Source organism: Urtica dioica, chromosome 5, assembly GCF_054948205.1.
Source record: "Urtica dioica subsp. dioica isolate 48M chromosome 5, U.dioica_male_clone48M_v1_H2, whole genome shotgun sequence".
In the NCBI taxonomy this organism is placed as follows: Eukaryota; Viridiplantae; Streptophyta; class Magnoliopsida; order Rosales; family Urticaceae; genus Urtica; species Urtica dioica.
In genome coordinates this window covers 34,894,127-34,918,453 of record NC_142760.1, presented here as the reverse complement: position 1 = coordinate 34,918,453, position 24,327 = coordinate 34,894,127, and the positions used below count along the sequence as shown (strand labels likewise).

The 24,327-nt window shown below is 36.3% G+C and overlaps 2 protein-coding genes across 6 annotated transcripts; both read right to left on the bottom strand.

Annotated features, from left to right (window-relative positions):
• Positions 1–8,469: 8,469 nt before the first annotated feature.
• LOC149398085 (Pentatricopeptide repeat (PPR) superfamily protein) lies at positions 8,470–12,611 on the bottom strand. Of its 2 annotated transcripts, XR_016297240.1 has the most exons (5): positions 12,393–12,611; positions 12,098–12,200; positions 11,508–12,007; positions 10,257–10,878; positions 8,470–8,514 (listed from the first exon to the last, which is right to left on the bottom strand). XR_016297240.1 is itself a non-coding variant. In XM_089615858.1 (4 exons), exons 2-4 carry the CDS (start codon positions 12,179–12,181, stop codon positions 10,320–10,322), a joined length of 1,143 nt encoding a protein of 380 aa, XP_089471984.1. In that variant the 5' UTR covers positions 12,182–12,200; positions 12,393–12,611; the 3' UTR covers positions 9,872–10,319. The 2 variants fall into 2 exon arrangements, 1 of the variants encoding a protein (XP_089471984.1); XM_089615858.1 differs by lacking the exon at positions 8,470–8,514 and having other exon boundaries at positions 9,872–10,878.
• A 1,097-nt stretch (positions 12,612–13,708) lies between these two features.
• Positions 13,709–16,923, bottom strand: LOC149398084 (disease resistance protein RPM1-like). Of its 4 annotated transcripts, XM_089615857.1 has the most exons (3): positions 16,026–16,923; positions 15,634–15,729; positions 15,451–15,503 (listed from the first exon to the last, which is right to left on the bottom strand). In XM_089615857.1, the coding sequence occupies exons 1-2, from the start codon at positions 16,838–16,840 to the stop codon at positions 15,663–15,665; spliced, it is 882 nt and encodes a 293-aa protein (XP_089471983.1). In that variant the 5' UTR covers positions 16,841–16,923; the 3' UTR covers positions 15,451–15,503; positions 15,634–15,662. The 4 variants fall into 4 exon arrangements, with proteins under 4 accessions (XP_089471980.1, XP_089471983.1, XP_089471981.1 ...); XM_089615854.1 differs by adding an exon at positions 13,709–13,946 and having other exon boundaries at positions 14,041–16,923; XM_089615855.1 differs by having other exon boundaries at positions 15,634–16,923.
• Positions 16,924–24,327: the final 7,404 nt, after the last annotated feature.

The following is a 24,327-nucleotide window of genomic DNA, read 5'->3' as shown; positions in this document are numbered from 1 at the left end:
ACCAGAAGATAAAACTTTAATTCTCACAGCGAAAAAGACAGCCATAAAACAAAAAAAAAACGGTATAAATGTTCAAACTCAAAAAGACGACAGAGTTAAGACTCTTGTTTTTGCTATTATGAAAAAATTTGTAAGAGACCCGTCTCATTTTCAGGCTAGAGCCTCTGAAACCTTAATCAATCTTAGTTGTCCAACCTTAAGCGACTTTAGATGGTATAAAGATGTATTCCTTACTAAAGTTTATACAAGAAGCGATAGTAATCTTTCCTTTTTGTAAAGAAATATTTATAGCAAGTCTACCAAAATTATTTGCAGATAAAGTTAGAAATAAAATCAGGTCAGATTATAACAACTCTATTCCTTACGACAACTTAACTTACGGCTAATTAATCAACTATACTAATAATGAAGGACTAACCTTATGTACTGATATCAAGTTAAAAAATAAAATTAAAAAAGAAAACAGTCGAAATAGAAAAGAGTTAGGAGAATTTTGTGCTCAAAATGGTTATGAGAAAATCGAACCTCCTAGTTCAAAAATTAAGAAGAGATCTTTAAAAAGACCTTTTAAGAAACCTAAATCAAAGTTTTACACTAAAAATATTCCAGCAACTTCAAAACATAGAAAATATAAACCTAATAGAAATTATAGTAAACAACCTACTTGCTACAAATGCGGAAGGATTGGTCATTGTTCAAACCAATGCAAGATGAAAGAAAAAATTAATAATCTAGAAATATCAGAAAAAATGAAACAACACCTTAATAGTCTCCTTATCTTAGAAACAAGTTCTGATTCCGGAATCAATATTAATTTAATCTCTGAATCTGAACAAAGTTATGAAGCACACCCTTATGGTTTGTGTGATTGTAAGACCATTAATGTCATTACAAAAGAAAAGGACTTTCTTCTAGACATCATTGACAGAATAGATGATCCCGAGTCAAAAAGAGAATATTTGATAAAACTTAAACAATTAATTTCAAAGAAAGAAATTAATAGCTTTGAACCATACAAATCCTCTGAGATCAAAAATAAATTTAAAGAATCCTTAAAACCTACCTTAACAATTAAAGATTTACAAGAAGAATTAATTAATAATATAAAAATTGATATTTCAAAATTAAAAAATGGAAACAAAGAAATCGAAGAAAAACTTTTAGAAAATGAGATAAAAAAATATTAACACAAATGATAGTCCTTCCCCTTAAAGACTCAAACGGAAGATTATATATATATATATATATATATATATATATATATATATATATATATATATATATATAATTAGCTTTTTTTTAAAGATTATTGGCTGCAAGTTGGTAACTTATTTAGTTGCTTTTTTATCCGATTATGTTCCCACAAAAGATACGTTTACATGTATGCTAAAACAAATGGGTTGTACATGAGATAAGGTATCGAATAAAGATTGACTAAAATGGTATTAAGTAGAAAGAATCGAGAACATCTTCAAATTGAGTTTCGAATAAATATGAAAAGCAAAGCATAAAAAGCAAATCAAAACATTTTAAAACGTTTCATTCTTCACTCAGGTTTTTTGTGAGAAGTGTTAATTCTTTTGTTGTAATCTAGAACTGCATTTTTGCTCCTGAGAAAATGATCACATGATCCTGTGATCTGTGATAGTGTCCCTTTCCCTGAGAAAATTTATTAAAATGATTCGAGATCAAATTCAATTCAAGCAAATTGAAATTGCACGAGTATTGATTTAAAGGTTGAAACATTGCTTACATCATTGTTGTCCTTGTAGATGCTGCAACAGATCTATGCTACCAAGTTTGTAAGAGTTGTGAAGGAATCCTTTACCTTGGTAGTACCAAAAAGTGACCGAAGATATGTGCTGAATTTTGCAGTTTTCGGAGCCTCCACCAGGTTGTAGAGCATTCACAAATTTCATTGGCATATCGTAAACTTGAAGAGATTTAAGGTTTGTTAGGTGTTGAAGATCGCTAGGAATTTCCTTCATTAGAGGGGAAGGTCCGATGTTTAATGCCTCGAGAAGACGCATTGCTCCTCTTTCAATCTTAATCTCCATTATATACCCCTTTTAAACACCTTAAACGAAGTTTCTTTAGCTTTGGAAAACTGCCTTCCTCAAACTGTAATTCCTCTCCATCGTATGCCTTATACATGCGCAAGTATGCCAAATTGCGCAAACCTTTGAGGCATTTCACCGGCTAGTCGACTAACCTCAAGAAATATAAGTCAAGACCCTGCAAATTCTGGAGCTCGGAAGCCCAAGTCGGCAATTGATGTAGTCGACAATTCCATTGGAAATATCACAATGTAAGAGGAGGAGACAACACGCAGTTTAAATCTAAGACCTCTTTATTGTTGTTTTATGCTAGGAATAACTCTTCACGGTCGTTCATTTTCTCAATAGATTTCCAAAGGACTTTACATGTCTTTGCACCCACTTTTAAAATGCCAAAACATTTCAATTTACTCATCCTTTGTAGCTCTTTCATGAAACCAAATTGCCCGGATCTAAATTATGCATAATCTTTCTTTCTGAATTGAAAAGTCTTCCGGAAAAACACCAAAGTACAAGAAGCACAATTTAAGATGGTACGTCAAATCATGGTGGCCGGTCGGGAGGCTCGCACGTCCAAATCAACTCCTAAGGCAAGGGAGAGACGCTTCAAGGTCAATAAATATAGACCTTGACCCCAAACCAAAGGTAATCCATTTTTTGAGCTCCGAAACGCTGTCGAACCTCTGAGAGATTTGTTTCACTCACCAAAATCGAATTCATATTAAATAAAAAACGATGTTCGACAATATTCTAAAGCAAAAAATAAATAAATAAAAGGGAAGAAGAAAGAAAAATGATTGAATTTGGAGAAGAACTCGTCGAGATGTCAATTCCGTTGAGAATCCACTTTTTTCCTCCAAAAGCTCTCTACAAAATTAGCCAAACACTAATGAAAAACTAAAAATCATGGAAAGATGTGTTTTTAGGAACCTAAATTCGTATATATACATATATATATATATATATATATATATATTATATATATATATGGTTTTGGGTGATTTTTGAAGCTATTTTGATCCTTAGATGAGATCCTTGGGTCAAAAAGTCTTAAAAATCGGAAAATTGACGAAAACTGCATTGAACGCTATGTGCGGCGTGCAGTGAATTCGCACGGCGCGCGGAATATCGGAGCAGTGCGCAACGATTTGAAGTCGCCGTATCTTCTTGCTCCGATGTCCGATTTTAGCAAATAAATATATGGTGTCTAATCGGAGCAGTGCGCAACGATTTGAATTCGCCGTATCTTCTTGCAAAGCTAAGAGAACGCTTTATCCAATGGTGTCTAAACAGGTCTAGCCTAGTTAGCTAAGTCAATCAATGATATTAACCACTCAAATTCTCTTGATTATCACAAACCAAATAATATTTAAGTACAATCCTAAAATAATCTACCATACCTATCAATTCACTCAATTACATCTCACCTCTCCTATGTGTTTAGCTATTCATGATTTTGATAAAGCAAATAAACATAGAAATGAGTAAAAGCATCAACTCATGGATAAAAGGAGACATCTATTAATCCAAATTAACAAAATCCAAAGTCTAAATCAAGATCAACCAATATTATAACAAGATTCAAGCAAGAAATGAAAATGATAAATAAAATAGAGTTTCTACATTTCCGAACCCAAGCTTAGCTCTCCAAAATCTCCCAAAAACAAATCTTTTGTAATGTGTAATACATTAATTTAGACCTAATAAAGAGTATTTGGTGTTTCAATGAGTATTTTTGGAGTATTATGGGCACTTAGATGTGATCTATTGGTCAAAATTTGCTCAAAAACACGAAATTGGAAGTCTGGGTTACGTCTACAACGCGTCGCATGAAATTTTGTCAAAATTCGCTATTGGGCAACGCGTCGCGTCCACTTTTGAGTCGCACAACAAATTTACATTGGCCATAACTTCTTGATTCGATGCTCTAATTTTGTAAATAAATAGGCATTGGAAAGCTAAGCGAAAGCTCTAATGAATTCTGCAAAGATCGCATCCAACATCGTTACCTAAGAATCTCCAAATCGTGTAGAAAAAGAGCTATGTTTCTTGTGTCGCTATTACTTGTTCAAAAAGTCTTCAATCACCACAAAATTGCTCCACGCCCTTAAAACACTCTTTTTAGCTTGAAAACCTGAAAAATCACTAAAACTACAAAAATACCATTAAAAACCTTAAGAACAAGTCTCAATTCACTCCAAAAAAAACGTTGATAAGTGTAAATGAATCGTGCTTATTAGTTGAGAAATTACATTAATTGGACTTAATAATTGAGTAAATATCGAGATTAGACCCTAACTTTTGAAAATATCAAAAAATGGACTTTGTACCCAAAACGAATAAAATACCCCTAAGACCAATATTTGAATATTATTCCCTCTCTCTGTCTATCTCACTCGACATTCTCTCAATTTCATTCAACAAAAAAAATGCACGACGCTGTACGACATGATACGTTATTGTACGAGTGAATACGATGGCGTTCGATGGACAAGCTTCGAACTCCAGCGGCGGTGGAGCTCAGAAATCCCAAGCTCTAAAAACGACGAAAAAGGTAAGTTTTTCAATTAATTTCTTGTTAAATCTCATAGGAAATAGTTAGAATAGAGTTTAGGACTTAGTATTTATCTGATTTGTATTGATTTGAGCTGATTTTGGATCAGATTTAGAAAATTAGGGTTTGAAATTGGGGATGGAATATGATGAGAGTCATGCATCGTACGATATCGTACGATGATGATGTTGTACGATGTCGTACGATGACATTAATACAGCTGTACGATGTCATACGATGTCGTACGATGCTGTACGATGGCTTTAAAAATTTCAATTTTATATCGTACAATGCTGTACGATGTCATACGATGTCCTATGATACTGACGATAGGTTTAAAATTTTTTGTCATACGATGGTATACGATGTTGTATGATGTCATCCGATGCTTTATGATTCTCACCTAATTTTTTTTAAGACAATTTGAAATATATTTACAACATGCCTTTCCCGATTCGTATCAAGTACAGTGGGACCGGTATCTTGAAGATAATAAGGAAGAGATTTGAAGAGTTCGAGATAAAATATCGAGTAGTCGGGACTCCGTTCGAGCAATATTTTACCGAGACCGAACTCGGTTTCTCTCCGATGCTCATACATACACTTCTTCAGCGTAAAATCGAGGCAACGACACGCGGGGAGATACAGTTTGGAATAGGTGGTAAACGAGTCAGATTCGGATGCCTCGAATACTCCTTCAACTGTGGGTTAAGTTACAAAGATGGTCCGTTCAAGGCCGAACAAGACGAGTGCAAGAGCGACAGTTTGATCACAGAGCACCTGAACGGCGTTGTCGGTTGCAAGTTGAGCGTGTTGGTCACGACGTTCAATATATGTCAAAGCAAGGACGATTAGTTAAAGCTCAATCTCATTCTGTTTGTGTTGGGCTATCTACTAGGGCAGCCGGCAAACAAAGTTATCGAAGAAATGTGGCAGAAATTTTTGTACATCGTTGAAGACCTCCCATTCTTCTTCAAGATGTCGTGGAGAAATATCAGTTGGACGGAGGCGTATTCAAGCCTCTCGGTGAACTTGAAGCATTATCACGAGGTGTTGTTAAAGAATTTGAAGGACAAGCCGGACATGGCTCAGAAAGAGGCGAAGTACACGTTGACGGGCAATCTGCATATCCTTCACTATACTGGGCATATGAGGCTATCCCAGAGATTCGGGTCAAGCCAAGGTATTCGAGTGCCCAAGATGCATTCGCGGTCTAGCAACGTGGTCATAATGGGCAAAGACATCGAGGTTGTCCTTAATAAGAAAACGGTAACTCCTTTTCTATTAACATTTATAAAATTTATGTTAAATTCTTTTGGAATATTAATAATTGTTTTTGGTTTTGTAGGTAGGCATTCTTCAGATGTTTAAAATTTTAAGTTCAAAACATATCTAAAATTTTTGACAAGTTTAAATTTTTTGACAAGTTTATATGTTTATAATTGATGATTTTACTTGCAGATTCGTATGTGTGAGAGGCTGAACGTCGTCTTCACGGACGTGACGGGCTTGCTTAGGGGTGACGTTCCCACAACCCAAGCTGATGGGTCGGGACGTCGTCACCGTAGCCCTCATCCTCCTCTTCCTCCTCCTTCTTCTTCTCAAAAAGCGACGTCTTCATCACCCAAGTCGTCTTCTTCTCAGCGGCAGTCTTCGAAAAGTCCACCGCTTCTTCATCTCAAAGGGCGCCGACTTCGTCGAAGCGGTCTTCTCAAAGGTCGTTGTCTTCCCTAAGGCCGTCTACTTCATCTTCGAGTCCTCGTCATTCAGACGTTCCGGACAAGAAACTTTCGATCACGAAAGTGCTTAAAAGGAAAAGCAAAGAGGCAAAAAAACTCTGACACGTGCAGAACGACAAGTGCGACAAAAGACGACGCATTGGGACGCATTCACAGATTCAACGACGATGAAGTATGCAGAAAAGCATATCCGTGCGTTCAACCCATTGAAGGAGCCGAAGGATAAGGATTTTAATCATTTCGTGAAGTGGAATGACAAATTCATGGGTTTTTTTCGCCTCAAGACTCACGACGCTACACCTAAATTCTTCACGACGTTGTTGGAGTCCACGAGATGGCTAAACGATTCGATACGTTAGTTATTTGTTATAATTCACATTCTCATTTAATTTAAAGTAAATTTATATGTCTGTTATTTCGCAGCATATTGATGTCATTCTGTGCATTCTTTGTCGTCGCCAACGAAAGCTCAACGGATATCGGTAAGATGTCCGAATCATGGATTGTCGGTGCTCCAGCACGTATACGGCCGATTCATGACGGAAGAAGCGAACAAGAAGAAGGCCATCAAACTGGGGACGGAGGCCGAGCTCGTGGAATGGGATATGAGGGCGGTGATTACCCCGATGACTAGGTACAGAGACACCGATGTTTTTCCGTGGACGGGTGCTCGCGAGATCCTCTTCGTCGTCAACTTCAAGAACTTTCACTAGTTCACATTCTGAGTCGACATCGAAGAGTGGACCATTACCATCCTCATTTGCCAGAAAGACCTCATGCAGACGACGGGTAATCAGAAGGACTTTAACGAGATGATGGAGGTACGAAAAAGTTTATTTTAGGTTATTAACTCATTTATTAACATTTTTAGTTCATAAGATTACTATGTTTATTTATGATTATTAACATGTTTATTTATTGGGTTGTTAACATGTTTATTTATGCATAATTGGACTCGAGCACTACCTAGGGTTATGGCCATGGGTGGTTTCTTTAGCGACCATCGTAAGTCGTATCGGGAGCGAAACGAGGGCGAAATTTTAGTCCACCCTCTGACATGGCTAGTCGATCAAACGGTCCCACAATGTGTTGTAAGGTAAAAATGTTTAAATTTTTTTACAAGTTTTTAAGTTTAAAAAATGATTACATTTTTTTACAAGTTTTAAGTTCAAAACAAGTTTAGATTTTTTTATAAGTTTTAAGTTCAAACAAGTCTAAAATTTTTGACAAGTTTTATTGACAAGTCTAAAATTGTTGACAGGTTTTTGAAGTTTAAAAAATGTTTACATTTTTCTACAAGTTTTAAGTTCAAAACAAGTTTAGATTTTTTTTTTTTTATTAGTTTTAAGGTCAAACAAGTCTAAAATTGTTGACAGGTTTTTAAGTTTAAAAAAAATTTACATTTTTTTACAAGTTTTAAGTTCAAAACAAGTTTAGATTTTTTTATAAGTTTTAAGTTCAAACAAGTCTAAAATTGTTGACAGGTTTTAAGTTTAAAAAATGTTAACATTTTTTACAAGTTTTAAGTTCAAAACAAGTTTAGATTTTTTTTTATAAGTTTGAAGTTCAAACAAGTCTAAAATTTTTAACAAATTTTTTGACAAGTCTAAAATAGTTGACAAGTCTAAAATTGTTGACAAGTATTTATACTAACTTGTTTGTATATTTTTTTTTGTAGCGGTGATTGCGGGATGTTTGCAGCGAAGTACATCGAGCACCTAGTATTGAACGAATCGTTTGACACACTTCAAAGTGCACATATAAGAACGTTCCGGAAGAAATGGTGTGTCGACTTATTCTATGGAAGGGTTGTCTCGTGATTTTGTAATGGTGGATGTTGTTTAAATTTTTTTGGTATGTAATAGTAACTTATAAACATATTTTAAGTTAAAAAAAACATGTTTAGATTTTTTGTGGTTCATATAATACAAAACGTCACCATCGTCCTTCAAAACAGTATAAGCTATCGGAATCGTACCCATTGCGTATGGGACTTCGAGTTTTAAGTCGAACGCGAATTTGTCTACATCGAGCTTCTCGTATATCAAATCCACTAACTCTGTGTACGTTATCTCTTTCGAAACTACGAATCCACGCGTATCTGCATTGTTGAACCTCCATAAGTGTTCTTCCTTCTCCCGAGTGCCGTTAACCATAATAAAAACTGCAAAAAAAATAGCCAAACTATGCAAAATTAGCTTCTGTATCGTACAGCATCGTACCATATCGTACGTCATCGTACAACATCGTACATCATCACACAGCATCGTACAGCAATGCATCTACAGCATCGTACAACATCGTACAAATCAAAAAATTTATTTAAATTTCATCGTATAAAAAAGTTAAATCTCATCCTATCATATCGTATACCATCATACAAAAAAGTAAAAACCCAGATTTTTTACTATGTACTTCAGATCTGATCATTTTTATTCTTACATTCTATCATATTCAATCACAAGTTATTTAAAATGACTAAGTAAGTAATCTTACACATGATTCCACGAAAGCCACTTAAGTAGAGAGGATTTGAGAGATAGAGAGAAGATTGAAGAGTTAAAATGAATTTATTTTTTAGAGTAGTTGAGGTTTATATGGTCAGAGGGGCATTTTTGTCCGTTTTGGGTATAAAAGTCCATTTTTTTGATATTTTTAAAAGTTAGAGTCTAATCTTGATATTTAATCAACTATTAAGCCCACTTAATAAAATTTCTCTCTCAGTTCACCATTCTTGGATCTAGGCTTTTGAAACTTTGTCTTTTTATAAGAATGAAATTGATATATTTTTTTTAAAGCACCATTTCCATTCCAAAAAAGAAACGGAAATAAAAGAAAGGGCTTTGTTTTCCTCTTAAGATAGACAGAGTCTTCTTCAGGAGTCTTCTTTTTCTGCTTTTACTAACCATTTCATTAGTAAACTTATAAATTCTTTACTTATTAAAAAAAAAAAAGAGAATTGAATAAAAAATAGTGTATAAAGGAGAGAGAAGGGCATAATCATAATTTTCTCTGTTTCAGTTATCACGTGTTCAAATTGTGCAATTTAAACTGATGTTTTGATAGAAAATTTGACGGAAAGACTTAAGGGGCCGTTTGGTTTAGTTTTCTAAACTCGTTTTCTGTTTTTAAATTCTGTTTTTTTATTCTAATTTTTAAATTTAAAAAACAGATTTAGAATTACGTTTCAGAATATTTTAAATGTTGTTTGGTTATGTTTTCCATTCAATTGTATAGAGATAAAATAGAAAACAACTTTTCATTGTTTTCTGTTTTCTAAACAAATTTCAAAGAAAACAGAAACATGATTCTAAATCTATTTTCTGAATTTATAACCAAACAGGTTTTCTAAAACTGTTTTTTAGAATTTATAATCAGAAAACAGAAAACGGTTTTGGAAAAGTTAACCAAACAGCCCCTAAATTGCAAAAATTAAAGTTGAAAAGGCAAATAAATAAATTCAAAAGTGCCGGGAGATATTCGAAAATAGTGCCATAATTCAGATGGTAAAACTATAATTAATTCAAACGAAAACTAGAAATTTGTCAGAGCAGTTGTCTTATTCTTGCAATCTCGATACACATTTGCATAAAGCTTCAAAGATAAATATAGAACGAAAATAAATTACTTAGAAAAATATGATATCTTATTTTTTTCTTTAATGTCCCTAATGTAAACAAATTAATGTCAGTGATAATATGTATAAAATTAGCTCATATCTCTTTTTCCTCTCTTTTATACCAGTTGAATCTAACAAAGATTAATGACCGAAAACTCGTATCGTTAGAATTATCGTAACCTGAATCATAACCTCTTTGGTGTTCGTCGATGTGTTTATCACCGAGCTAACATCTATTGTAAAGACTCAAATCTTAAACGGCAACATGATGTGTATTGTTTTCATACCTTAAGCCAACCAAAACGCCATAAAAAGGAGATTACTTGCACAATAGCAAGGCATGATCAGAGTTAGTAATTCCAAAAGATCTGGTCCCTCCTATGGAGCTTCTTCTCGTACACGTGGACGAGCTTCCGATACGTCCAGTCAGCCTGCTTCGAGAACTCCAAGAACGCCTCGCAGCTCGAGTGGAAATCCCCTTTGCCCATCCCCTCGAAAACTAGAGGGTCCGTCCCCACTGTGGGACCCACCTTGGACCGTTTACTCTCCTCCAAAGCGTCCAGAGCGAACCCCAAGTTCCTCATGAGCCGGCCCTCCGCGTAGGCGTCGACCACGCAGCCGTAGGTCACGAGGTCGGGCCGGACTCGGTCCCGCCTCATGTGCTCGATGCTCAAATGGAGGTCCCACATCATCGACATCCTCGAGAACGCGAGCGCTCTGACATTAAACGTCGTCAAGTCTGGCACGACCCCGGACCCGACCATCCTAAGAAACTCCCTTTGTAGGCTCTTCATCTTGAACCCGGCCGCATAGGAGAGGAGGACGAGGTTCCACGTCAACGTGCCGGTATCTGTCCGAGTCAACCCGACCGCCCTCGCAAACTCCCTCAGCTCGTGAAGTCTCCGGCGCCTGAGATTGAAGATGTCATTTCGGTCACACCTCGCTTACATCGCCCTTGAATTTTCCATATTTTTTTTTTAGAAGAACTCAATTAATATAAAAAGAGAAAAAAAGAAAGCTTTTAGGCAAATCTCTAGAAAGGGAAGCTAGATTATAGGAACGAAACTCGGGCTCAAGGGTAGCAAGCCAAAAACCAATATTGCGGAAAAGGCTATATCCCAAAGCCTTTGAATTTTCCATTCAAGTTTTACCATAACCAAAATCCCCTTAAAAAACAGTTAAACCTCGGTTAACTTTTATTTTCTTTAAAAAAAAAAAACCCCCAAAAATATCCTAACCTCAGGTAAATCCTTCTTCTAACCATCTTTACCTGCAGGGTCGGCCCTGACCTAAGGCGGGCAAGGCTTGTGCCTTGGGCCCTCAATTGGATTGGGCCCAAAAAAAATTATTTTACACTTTTTGCCTATTTTTAAGAGAATTTACATTTTGTTTACTCTAAAAATTTACACTTTTGGCCAATTTTTTAAAAAAATTTACATTTTTTTACCCTGAAAATTTAAATTTTTATTAGTATTATAGGGCCCAAAAATATTGAATCGCCTAGAGTCCCCGGTGAGTTTGGGCCAGCCCTTGTTTACCTGAGGTAAGCGGACGCCGCGGCTCGGATCCCAGCGGTGTCGATGCAGAAGCCGGAGCGGCGGAGGGAAGCGTAGGCGGCCTCCATCTCCGGGAGGGCTCCCCGGACGGCGTGGCAGCGGAGGCGGGCGTTGGCGGCAGCCGAGTCGAGCACGAGGCCCGAGGAGGCAATGGCTTCTTCCATGTGTCGGGCCTGGCCCGAGTCGGCGAAGGTGGAGATGGCTACAGAGAAGGCGGGCTGGAAGCACGGGGAGTCACGGAGCTGGGAGAGGATGCGGGAGATTCGGTGGAAGTGCCCCGACTTCGCTAAGGAGCGGAAGATCTCGGTTAGGGTCTCGGGCGAGGGGAGGGACGAGCTGTACAAGAGCTGATCCCAGAGACGCTCGAATTCTGCTATGCTTGATTCTGTTGTGTCGTCGTAGGGGTGGACGAGTTCAGGTTTGGTTGAGATTGAGACCGAACTCAACTCGGGAACTCGGTTTCGGTCCCATCGGCGGAGAATCTGTGTGTGCAGAGGCGATAGATGTCAAGAGAGCTAAAGACTCTACCTTTGGTCTCTGTCTTCCGGTAGATAAAGAGAAAAAGAACAAACCTTGCGAGGCAGTGACGGATGTTTCGGATTTTGATTCGGAAGAGAAGCAAGAGGAGAGACACTCGGAAGGAGAGGAGCGCTCATTGCTCAACAACACAACTCTCTGCATGTTTTTAGTCATTAAGATATAATGAGCAGTTTATAATTCTTGAATTGAGAACCTTTCAAGTGATTATATTTCGGGGAGCGAAACTCTTCACTTTTTTTCTCCTTTCACATTCAGGATAGCGCGACGAATTAACAGCAATATAATCAATCAGTTGAAATTCTCCACAATCACTCAAAGAGTACTTACTATTGCTTCTTCAAGAAACTGATTTCTTCTTCTTCTTCTTCTTTAGTTTAGGCATTTCATCGAGCACATAGAGTGCGTGCTTGGTACAAATAGTAACACATTATGTAGACGACTGAAAAAGCAGCAGAAATGAACACATAATATTAATGTTTAGAGATGCATAACGCAGAACACACGCGCGAGCGAATGACAAGAAGGAAAGTGTTATCTTTATCTCAACGAGGCATATAGCGTAGAGTAGAGGTTGTTCTTACCGTTTTTTTTTTTTATTCTTTATAAAGCATTATCGCAAAAAAAAAAATATGTGAATGGACATTGTAGACAATTTTTACGGAAATTGACGGCAATAATATCATTTGCTTGTCACTAATCAAAAAACAACGAAATTCCAAATATTGATATATCTAATATCAAATCGGTCAAGAATTATAATCGGTTTTTGACCAATGTGTTACAAAATCAACTCAATTCGTGACTAATTTAGTACTAGATGTATCTATTTTGAATTTTGATAAGCAAGAAGCAATTGATATTATTCATATATATATATATATATATATATATATATATATAAATACGCATATTAATAATTATTATTTAATTATTAAAAACATGTCTATTTTAGTCTTTTTACTATATATATTTATTTTACCATACGCTAAATCAGTTTTTGTTACCAGCAACAACTGTTTTATAAACAGTTTACCAAACACCTTGTCAGTTTTTGAAAAAAACAGTTTTTTTTCAAAAACTGAATCTAAAAACACGTTTTTTAAAAACAAAGTTATGTCAAACGGGGCCAAAGTTTGAAAGATTATATATATGATTGTTCTTATTTGTCTTGAGCAATATATAAAATTTGTATTGAGCAATATATAAAATTTAATTGAGCAATTTATATAATTATATGATGCTTAATACCTTGATTCATGTTCAATGGATAAACATTTTCAAATTTAACTCATATAATTATGGCGATTCCAAAAAGATTAATATAGTTATTTACGCTTCTTTCACTTATATATTTATGAATATATTTAATTTATCATTATAAAAAATGCATTAAACATCTCCAAGCCGCAGGTATATAATATATATATATATATATATATATATATATATATATATATATATATATATATATATATATATTATAGTTAAAAAGATTCTTGAAATCTTGTATAAAGAATAACCTTTATTGGCTGCAAGTTGGTAACTTCTATAGTTGCTTTTTTTTATCTGATTGTGTACCCACAAAAGATAGGTTTATATGTATGGTAAAAAAAAAGGCTGAACATGAGATTATTAGGTTCTGAATAAAGATTGACTAAAATAGTATTAAGTAGAAAGAGTTGACAACGTCTTCAAATTGAGTTTCAAATGAATATAAAAAGCAAAGCATAAAAAACAAATCAAAGCATTATAAAATGTTCAATTCTTCACTCAAGTTTTTCATTAGAAGTGTTGATTCTTTTTGTTGTCATCTAGAACTGCATTTTTGCTCCACTCGAAATGATCACATGATCCTGTGATCTGTGATGGTGTCCACTTTCCCTGAGAAAATTGATTAAAATGATTCGATATCAAATTTAATTCAAGCAAATTGAAATTGCACGAGTATTGATTTAAAGGTTGAAACATTGCTTACATCATTGTTGTCCTTGTAGATGCTGCAACAGATCTGTGCTACCAAGTTTGTAAGAGTTGTGAAGGAATCCTTTGCCTTGGTAGTACCAGAAAGTGACCGAAGATATGTGCTGAATTTTGAAGTATTCGGAGCCTCCACGAGGTTGTAGAGCATTCACGAATTTCATTGGCATATCGTAAACTTGAAGGGATTTAAGGTTTGTTAGGTTTTGAAGATCGCTAGGAATTTCCTTCATTAGAGGGGAAGGTCCGATGTTTAATGCCTCGAGAAGAGGCAGTGCTCCTTTTTCAATCTTAATCACCTTTAGCCCTTTTAAACACCTTAAACGAAGTTTCTTTAGCTTTGGAAAACTGCCTTCCTCAAACTGTAATTCCTCTCCATCGTATGCCTTGTACATGCGCAAGTATGCCAAATTGCGCAAACCTTTGAGGCATTTCACCGGCTCGTCGACTAACCTCGAGAAATGTAAGTCAAGACCTTGCAAATTCTGGAGCTCGGAAACCCAAGTTGGCAATTGATGTAGTCGACAATTCAACTGGAAATATCGCAAAGTAAGAGGAGGAGACAACACGCAGTTTAAATCTAAGACCTCTTTATTGTTGTTTGAGGCTATAAATAACTCTTCAAGGTCGTTCATTTTCTCAATAGACTTCCAAAGGACTTTACATGTCTCTACACCCACTTTTGAAATGCCAAAACATTTCAATTTACTCATCCTTTGTAGCTCTTTCATGAAACCAACATCGCCCGAATCTGCATCAACTCTAAGTAGTGTTTGTAATTCTCCCAACACTCCAATGCCTTCATGCATCCTCACACCAATATATGACTTTACGCTAAATTTTAGATCTCCATCAAAAGTCTGGCATGAAATGTGACGCAGTTTTTGCAATTTGTTGATCTCACGTGGCAGCTCCCGTACTAAAGTATTACCGATATTCAATGTTTGCAGATTACGTAGCTTTTTCAATGACTTTGGGAGAGTCTTCACTTTTGAGCCACTCAGATTTAAGTACTTGAGGTGTAATAAATTACCTATGTCTGATACATTATCAATAGGAGTTTCTTCAAAATCAACCACCTTCAAGAGTTTACAGTTTTTAAATAGACCAACTACAAAAGAGTCTGGCACTTCGTTAGTGTTGACAAGAATAATTGAGCGAATCTTCAAATCACACACACTTTCAAGAACATTCTCCGTAGAATTGTGAATTATCAAGCGCCGACTCTTATTTTTAAAACTTGGCCTTTTTTGGTCAAATAATTGATAAAAACTCAAACCACTAGCTCTCTTTTGGATAACGTCTCGTATCAAATCATGCACTTTGCAAAATTTTCTATATCCATATTCCAACTCACATGAAACCAAGTTTCTACTAATAAGCTCAGTCAAGCTCTCGGTAGCGATTTGCTCCAACGTCTTGTCTTTTCTCAACTGAAAGAAACCTTCAGCAATCCAAATTCTGCATAATCTTTCTTCATGAATGGAAAAGTCTTCCGGAAAAACACCAAAGTACAAGAAGCACATTTTAAGATGGTACGACAAATCATGATAGCTGAGCAAAAGAACTTTAGAAACACTTGAGAGCTCACATTGTTCTTCAAATTCACAATTGAGATTGTCAAGTACTCTTTGCCATTCTAGTCTGCAAAGCTTCTTTTTCGACAACAAACCAGCTACAGCAACAACTGCAAGAGGCAACCCTTGGCATTTACTTAAAACTTCATGTGACAAATTTTCCAACTCGGATGGACAACCCGAGAATGGAAATGCTTTTCTACAAAACAACTCCCAGGCTTGTTCTGTAGACCAAGTCTTTAGCTCTTTGACAACCATTTTACGTGATTGTGACTTGAACGATTCTACGACTGTAGACTTACGTGTCGTGATAAGTATCTTACTATCATTACTACTATTAGGAAAGGCATGCTTAATGACACTCCAAAAATCAGTTTGCCAAACATCGTCAAAAATAATTAAGTACCTCTTTTCTTGCAATGAGCTTCTCAAGCCAGTGAAGGCGTCTTCGACGGCAATGATTTCTACTCCAGATTGGCAGACCTTAGTCATAAGAATCTTGAGAATCTTGTCGATGTCGTAGGATTGGGACACGGTGACCCAAACATGAATGTCAAAGAATCCTTTCTCCACAACATCGTTGTACACTTTCCTGGCAAGAGTCGTTTTTCCGATCCCGCCTTCTCCCACAAGTGAAATCACCGTACGGTCAGACGAGCCTTCCACCAAAGTACTCACGAGCTCCGCCGACAGAGATCCAATGCCAACAAGCTCGTTGTCATCAAGAAAGAGCGAACCGATACGAGGGTCGATGCGTGAATTTCCCTCCCTTCCACTCGATCCGCCTTGCTCGAAGGGTCTCAGCCCGTAGCTCAGACCTCTGTCTTTGATTTCTTGCAACGACTCTTTGACTTCTTGAATCTCTGAGGCTAAGACACGTCGCGTTTTAAAGCGCTTAAAGTGGCGAACAGCGTTGCACAGAGATCCGAGGAAGCCAACTTGATCTTGACGAAGATGCTCGGCATAATAAGCATATTCGTCGATGATGTCTTCGATGCGCTCGGCTTCCTCTCTGAGCTGTCTCAGCCACACGTCCGTGGCGTCGCTGAGCTCTCCTTTGGCTGACTTGGCTTCGGCGTCACGGAGAAGAGGCTCCAAGATCTCCAACTCCTTTTGCAGACTCTTCACTTGCTTCTTAACTCCTCTCAACGACTTGGATTCTTCGATCAGAAGATCAATCAGTTTCTCAATCACGGGTCGCAGGAACGTCTCTTCTGCCATTGTTTCACTGTGATCTGATTTAATTAAACGAAATAAAACCTTTCAAGTTTCAGAGAGAAAGTAGCATTTGATCAATAGTACACTTCTCGTTGATTTTTCTTTTTTTGGGGGGGGGGGGGGGGGGGGGGGGGGGGGGGGGGGGGGGGGTATGAGTGGTGTATAAGAAACCGCGTTACTATATTGACTAACTTTGTCTATCCAATGTAAGAGAGATGGATGAAAAAATTTTCCCAGTAAAAAACAAATCAGTGAATGGTCTCAGTACGTTTCTTACAAAACTGGTTGACCAGATTTTAAGAAGAAGAAAAAAAGAAGCTGTAATTTTAAATGAATAAGACACCGAAATGCTAGTTCAAGTTGCCGGTTAGCTGTAAGTGACTATTTGATCAAGTTGAAAGATTTGCAATTCACTATTTGTAGTCAGGGACGGATTATCCTCAAATATCAATTTTTTTAATTTTTCTTTTCAATATATATATATATATATATATATATATATATATATATATATATATTTCATTTTACATTGAAAAATACTATATTTAATTTATCTTTTGATATATCAAAAGTGTTGAATTAAATTCATTCCTCCGAGTTGCTGATATTAATAGTTTCCTTTTTCTTGATTTGAGAGAGCCCATTTTTGCAAGATAATATTTTTCTTGTGCTAATATTAATTCATGTGTTATTCCAGGTCTCTCTCACTTTGTCATTGTCTCCCTCACTCCCTCTTTCTATTTCTCCACTTTTTATTCATGATAGTGTTTTTTAATCTTTCTTATTCTAATTCTCACTCATTCAAGAGAGTTTTGATAGGAGGATGACTCGAAAAAAAATTATACTGAAACTGTTGAAGATCAAAGAGAGTTCCTTGAGAAATAAGAAAGAATAAAAAAGATAATGTTTAGTTCAATGAAGCTGTTGTTATGATGGTTTTTCCAACCGTTGATCGCTTGAAAAATCTTCAGTGAACCATAGAAATATGAAGATGATACAGAATAATAATGTAGACTGCCAAGTGGTTTTTTGTTTCAGTGGAGTCCATCGAGTCCTAGTTTCATGAAGATCACAAACCTAGCCAAGCTAATTTGGAGAGATTTGCAAGTGAAGGATGAGATTTTAGTTGTCACTTGGAATCTGGGCCGGCCCTGACCTAAGGCGAGCAAGGCTTGTGCCTTGGGCTCCCAATCAGGTTGGGTCCAAAAAAAATTATTTTACATTTTTTGTCTATTTTTAAGAAAATTTACATTTTTTTACCCTAAAAATTTATACTTTTTGCCCATTTTCTAAAAAATTTACATTTTTTACCTTGAAAATTTAAATTTTTATTAGTATTATAGGGCACCAAAATATTGAATCGCCTAGAGTCCCCGGTGAGTATGGACCGGCCCTGCTTGAAATTATGTAATAGGTTGTCCCTTGACAATTTTGTGTCTAGCAAATGACCTTTACATATTCTTAAGGTGATTTTCTTGGATCAATATTGAGTCTGGTACGTGAAAGTTTTATTCATTTAATATACATAATTTATTTTTCATGTTCAGGAAAGAAATTTAAATTATATAAAAAAAAAGTCCAAAAACAAATTAAAGAAGTATCCACATAAAATATTGAAAAAAAAAGTCTTTGTAAACGTTTCCGTGTCAGCTATTTTTTGCCTATGTGGAGTCATTTTTAAGACTTTTTTTTTAGATTCGAAGTTGTTTTATTTTACATTTCAAGACATTTTTTACAAATCATTAAAACATTGCCACGTCAGCATTATTCAGCATACGTTGACACTTTTTTAAGTCGTGTTTTTAGATATTTGGAGTCATTTTTATTAAAATTTTGGAGACTTTTTTTTTAATAACGTCTTAAAAAATATGGATTTTTTAAGTCTCTCGCTTAGATGTCGTTTTCGGGATGACTTGAAATATTTTTAACACATGTTTTTAATGTCTTAAAATGCAATATGTGTAGTAGTGAGGTGAATTGCATGTGGCTCGCTTAATGTTTATTGTTTCAATCTTCTTTAATGTTGAGTTCATATTATTCTGCCGAAACGCGTGGTTTTGGCTCGCTTCGGCGGCAAAATAATATGAGCATCTAAGAATTCTATTTTGTAATGTACTCGTTATGAAATCAATTTGCATTGATTGAATCAGATGAATTGCAGACAATACAAGCTTACATTTTAAGCGTGAAGAACAACGATTTTTTCAGTTTTTTATAGCACTTCATGATGACTTTGAGAGATTGCGTGGGACGATTCTTCACCATAGTCCTCTATCTTAATTATGTGGTCAATAAGCTGCTAGTCGAAGAGGTTCGTCTCAACTAGACTCCACCCGTTACACATTTTGTCTTTGCCGTGTCGCATTAGTCATCGGTTGGCAACATGACCAAGCCCTCAATGAAGGTATGAGGAGTGTGTTTTTTGTAAGCATAAAGGATATTGGAAGGCTCAGTACGTGTCCCATTTTGTTGGGCATAAATAAAGCACAACAACAGCAACGATCACGTAAACAACAACATCTACCACAACTTCAGCAATATTTAACACTAACCGCGCAGAATTCCGCAAACCGCACGTTCACGATAATGATCTGAATATATATTTCGCACATTACTTCATTTACCGCATAAATACCATACAAAAACCGCAAATACCTCATATATCGCAAATACCGCATATTTACTGTTAACGTATATCTATAGTTATTAGGCATTTAATATCATTATTTAGTATTCAAAATAGTCAGCCGTATGACTATAACAAACCACATATTTAGGAGATGATTTTAAGCAATTAGTTGTAACAAATCATGTATGTGTACCTTTTATATCTCTTTCTAGTTTTGTAATCTACTGCTATAGATATAACAGTATAATATCACTAAATGCATTCAAACCCAAATCATTTCCTGCGTTTTTATGGTATCAGAGCACCATTAAAGCTCTTTTTTTTTGTTCTTCACATCAAAGCAAAGCCTACCAACCCAACATGACTTCTGAAAATATCCAACCTGCCAATACCTCTTCCATCACTCCCATCTCCGATCCATACACTATGCACCACTCCGACAGTCCTTCTTCAGTCCTCGTCACCCCACTCCTCACTGGCGATAACTATGGCTCGTGGAGCAAGGCTATAACCATGCGCTTCGAGCAAAGAGAAAACTGGGATTCGTGGATGGCTCTCTCCCACGTCCCACCGACGAAGTTGCACTGGTGAATTGGCAGCGCTGCAACGATCTGGTTGGAAGCTGGCTTCTCAACTATGTCTCGCCGGAAATCCGACCTAGCATTCTATACACTGATAGCGTTGCTCAGATCTGGTATGATCTCAATGAGCGGTTTTCACAATCCAATGCTCCAAAAATCTATCATCTTAAACAATCTATCTCTTCTCTCAAATAAGAGGGCATGACTGTCTCTTTGTATTTCACACAATTCAAATCTTTATGGGATGAGCTGAGTTCTATTATTACACCATCTCCTTGTATATGTGGAAATGGAAAAATTATTTTTGAACAACAAAATCAAGACAGGTCTATGGAGTTTTTGCAGGGTCTCCATGACAGTTTCTCGACGATACGTAGCCAAATTGTTCTCATGGAACCGTTTCCATCGGTCCAGCGTATCTACAACCTGGTCCGTCAAGAGGAGAAGCAACAAGAGCTACATGTCCGACCTAATCCAAGCGTCGAATCAGCCGCTTTCCATTCTGCCTCCAACCAGATGAATCGCCACAATGGGAAACGTCAACGACCCTTCTGTGATCATTGCAACAAGCTCGGGCATACTCGAGAAAAATGCTATCAGATTCACGGATTTCCCGAGAGACAAGAAAAACACTCTGATGCATCCCAGTCCGCCACTCCCATGGTTGCAACAAGTTCACTCACAGCGGAGCAGTACCACAAGTTGTTGGCTCTTCTCAGCAAAAATGAAGGCAACAATGACAATGCTTCAGCAAATCTAGCAGGTACAATATTATCATGTTCATCTCCTACTTGGATTATCGATTCGGGAGCATCGAATCACATATATTGTTCTCTTCATATTTTTTCTTCACATTTGGCCATCAAGAAAATTATTAATGTTCAGTTACCCGATGGTTCACATGTCTCTGTTTCTCATATTGGAATTGTAAAAATCTCAAAATCATTAATTCTCAAGAATGCTTTTTACATTCCTTCATTCAAGTTTAATCTCATATCAGTTTCACAATTAACCAAATTCAATAATTGTGATGTAAATTTTTCTTTGGATCATTGTTTATTTCAGGACCGCATGTTGAAGACGACAATTGGTCGGGGTGAAGTGCGGCTCAGTCTTTATTATTTGAATAATGATGCTTTTCATGTTTTCAATTCAGCCTTTTCCCTTCAATCATGTAATAATTTTAACTTATGGCATTCACGCCTAGGTCATCCTTCTCAAGGACGTTTAGATTTTCTTTCCAATAAATTTTCAAAAATTCCAGCTAATGAAAAATTCGTTTGCGATGTTTGTCCTCGAGCAAAACAATCGCGTTTGCCTTTTAATCCAAGAAATTCTCGCACATCTCAATGTTTTGAATTACTACATATTGATGTTTGGGGTCCTTTTCCGTTCCATCTAAAAACGGATCGCGTTATTTCTTAACAATTGTTGATGATTTCTCACGTTGTACTTGGGTTTATCTAATGACACACAAATCTGAAACTTTTAAAACATTCATATATTTTTCAACCCAAGTCAGTCGTCAATTCAATACATCACTATCAAATATTCAATATAGTAATGGTGGAATATTTCTTCCCCAATTACAAACCGTGTGATCTGATAATTGCCTCGAATTTACTTCTAAAAAGTTTAAAACTTGGTTTTTGCAACGCGGCATCATTCATCAACGTAATTGTATTTTCACTCCGCAACAAAATGGTGTTGTTGAACGAAAACATCGACACTTACTGGATGTTGCACGATCATTGCGTTTTCAGGCTGGTTTACCTCTCTCATTTTGGGGAGAATGTTTATTAACTACCACACATTTAATTAATAAACTTCCTTCCTCAAAACTTCAATTTAAATCACCTCATCATCTTTTATATGGAAAAAGTCCCTCTTTGTCTTATTTGCATGTTTGTGGTTGTTTATGTTTCACTAAAAACATGTATATCAAACATAAATTTGATGAACGTGCAAAATCGAGAATATTTGTTGGTTATCCTTGTGGCCAAAAGGGCTATCGAATTTATGATCCTGAAACTCATAAAATTTATGTTTCTCGTGATGTTATGTTCCACGAAACGATATTCTCATTTCAAGATATATCTCAAACTGATCATCAAATTCCAATAGCCATTACACCTTTAAATGACGAGCTTTATCAAGTGATACTTCATCATCTTATCCTAACATCGCTATTTCAAATATTGATACACAATCAACATCAAGTATCAATGAAATATTGTTCCAGCTTCCGCTTCCGCTTCTCCCAACTCAGATTTACTTCGTGAATCCTCTCAACGGTCTCGTCGTCCTCCACGTCACTTGTATGACTACATATGCTCTCAAGTATCTTCTTCCACTAACTTTCCGTTAGCATCTTGTTTTTCACTTTCTCGTTTGAGTCATTCACACAAGATTTTTCTCAATAATATTATTGAGAATCATGAACCTCACTCTTTCTCCGAGGCAATGAAATCTTCTCATTGGCGTGATGCCATGGCCAAGGAAATACTTGCCCTCGAATCTAATAATACTTGGACTCTTTGCCCTCTCCCATCTGGAAAGAAACCCATTGGATGTAAATGGGTGTACAAGATAAAATATGACTCAGATAGTACCATTGAGCGTTATAAGGCTCGTTTAGTCGCTAAGGGATACACTCAAGTAAAAGGTATATATTTTCACGATACCTTGGCTCATGTTGCTAAATTGGTAACGGTCAAACTTCTACTTTCCATTGCTTAATTGGTCTCTACACCAACTTGATGTTAACAATGCTTTCCTCCAAGGTGACTTACACGAGTAAGTGTACATAAAACTTCCTCCTAGTTTTTCCAAAAATAATACTCAAAATGTATGTAAGCTCCAAAAATCTATATATGGTCTCAAGCAAGCCTCTCGTCAATGGTTTGCAAAATTCTCTACCACTCTTCTTAAATGTGGGTTCAAACACTCTCTTTCGAATTATAGTCTCTTCACATATAATTCCAAGGATGTTTCTCTTTTTGTTCTTGTCTGTGTTGATGATATCATTATCACAGGAAATAACTCAAAAGATATTTCTAATCTCAAAATCTTCCTCGCTCAGTCCTTCTCCATTAAGGATCTTGGGCCTTTACGATATTTTCTCGGCATTGAGGTCTCTCGTTCAAAGAAATGTATTTTTCTCTGCCAACGCAAATATACCCTATACATTACTCATGACTCGGGCATGCTTGGCTCTCGACCATCACCTTTTCCAATGGAACAAAACCTTCGTTTAATGCCCAATGATGGAACTCCTCTTCCCGATGCAACAATTTATCATCGCCTTATTGGTCGGCTCTTATATTTAACTGTGACTCGACCTAACATTCAGTATGCTGTCAACACTCTTAGTCAATTCCTACAAACTCCACATTCTGCTCACCTCGACGCTGCTTATCGCATTCTTCGTTATTTAAAAGGCTCTGTTGGAAAAAAGGACTATTTCTTTCTTCAACAAGCTCTCTCAATTTAGTCGGGTATTCCGACTCTGATTGAGCTGGTTGTCAGTCGACGTTCTACCACTGGTTATTTTACAATGTTAGGTGATAGTCTAATATTTTGGAAATCCAAGAAACAACCAATTGTCTCTTGGTCTTCCCTTGAAGCAGAATATCGAGCATTAGCAGCAACCATAGCTGAATTAAATTTCTTCTTAAAGATTTGGGAGTTAACCTTAATACCCATATTCATATCCATTGTGACAATCAATCAGTCATTCATATCGCTGCAAATCCTGTTTTTCACGAACGTACAAAACATATAGAAATTGATTGTCATTTATTTCGCGAAAAAATTACGTTAGGCGTCATCTCACCAATCTACATACGCTCTAAGGACCAACTCGTTACGTTCTACACCAAGCCACTTGGAGCTGATGTTTTTAATCGACTTCTAAGCAAGATGGGCGTCATCGACATTTCTCCTCCGACTCCATCTTGAAGGGGGGTGTTAACGTATATCTGTAGTTATTAGGCATTTAATATTATTATTTAGTATTCAAAATATCAGCCGTATGACTATAACAAACCACATATTTAGGAGATGATTTTTAGCAATTAGTTGTAACAAATCATGTACATGTACCTTTTATATCTCTTTCTAGTTTTGTAATCCTCTGCTATAAATACAACAATATAATATCAATAAATGCATTCAAACCCAAATCATTTCCTGCGTTTTTTATTTATCATCAACAATATATGTAAAATAACAAGTTTACCGCAGATACCGCAGTCAATACTATGACCAATTTACAACTA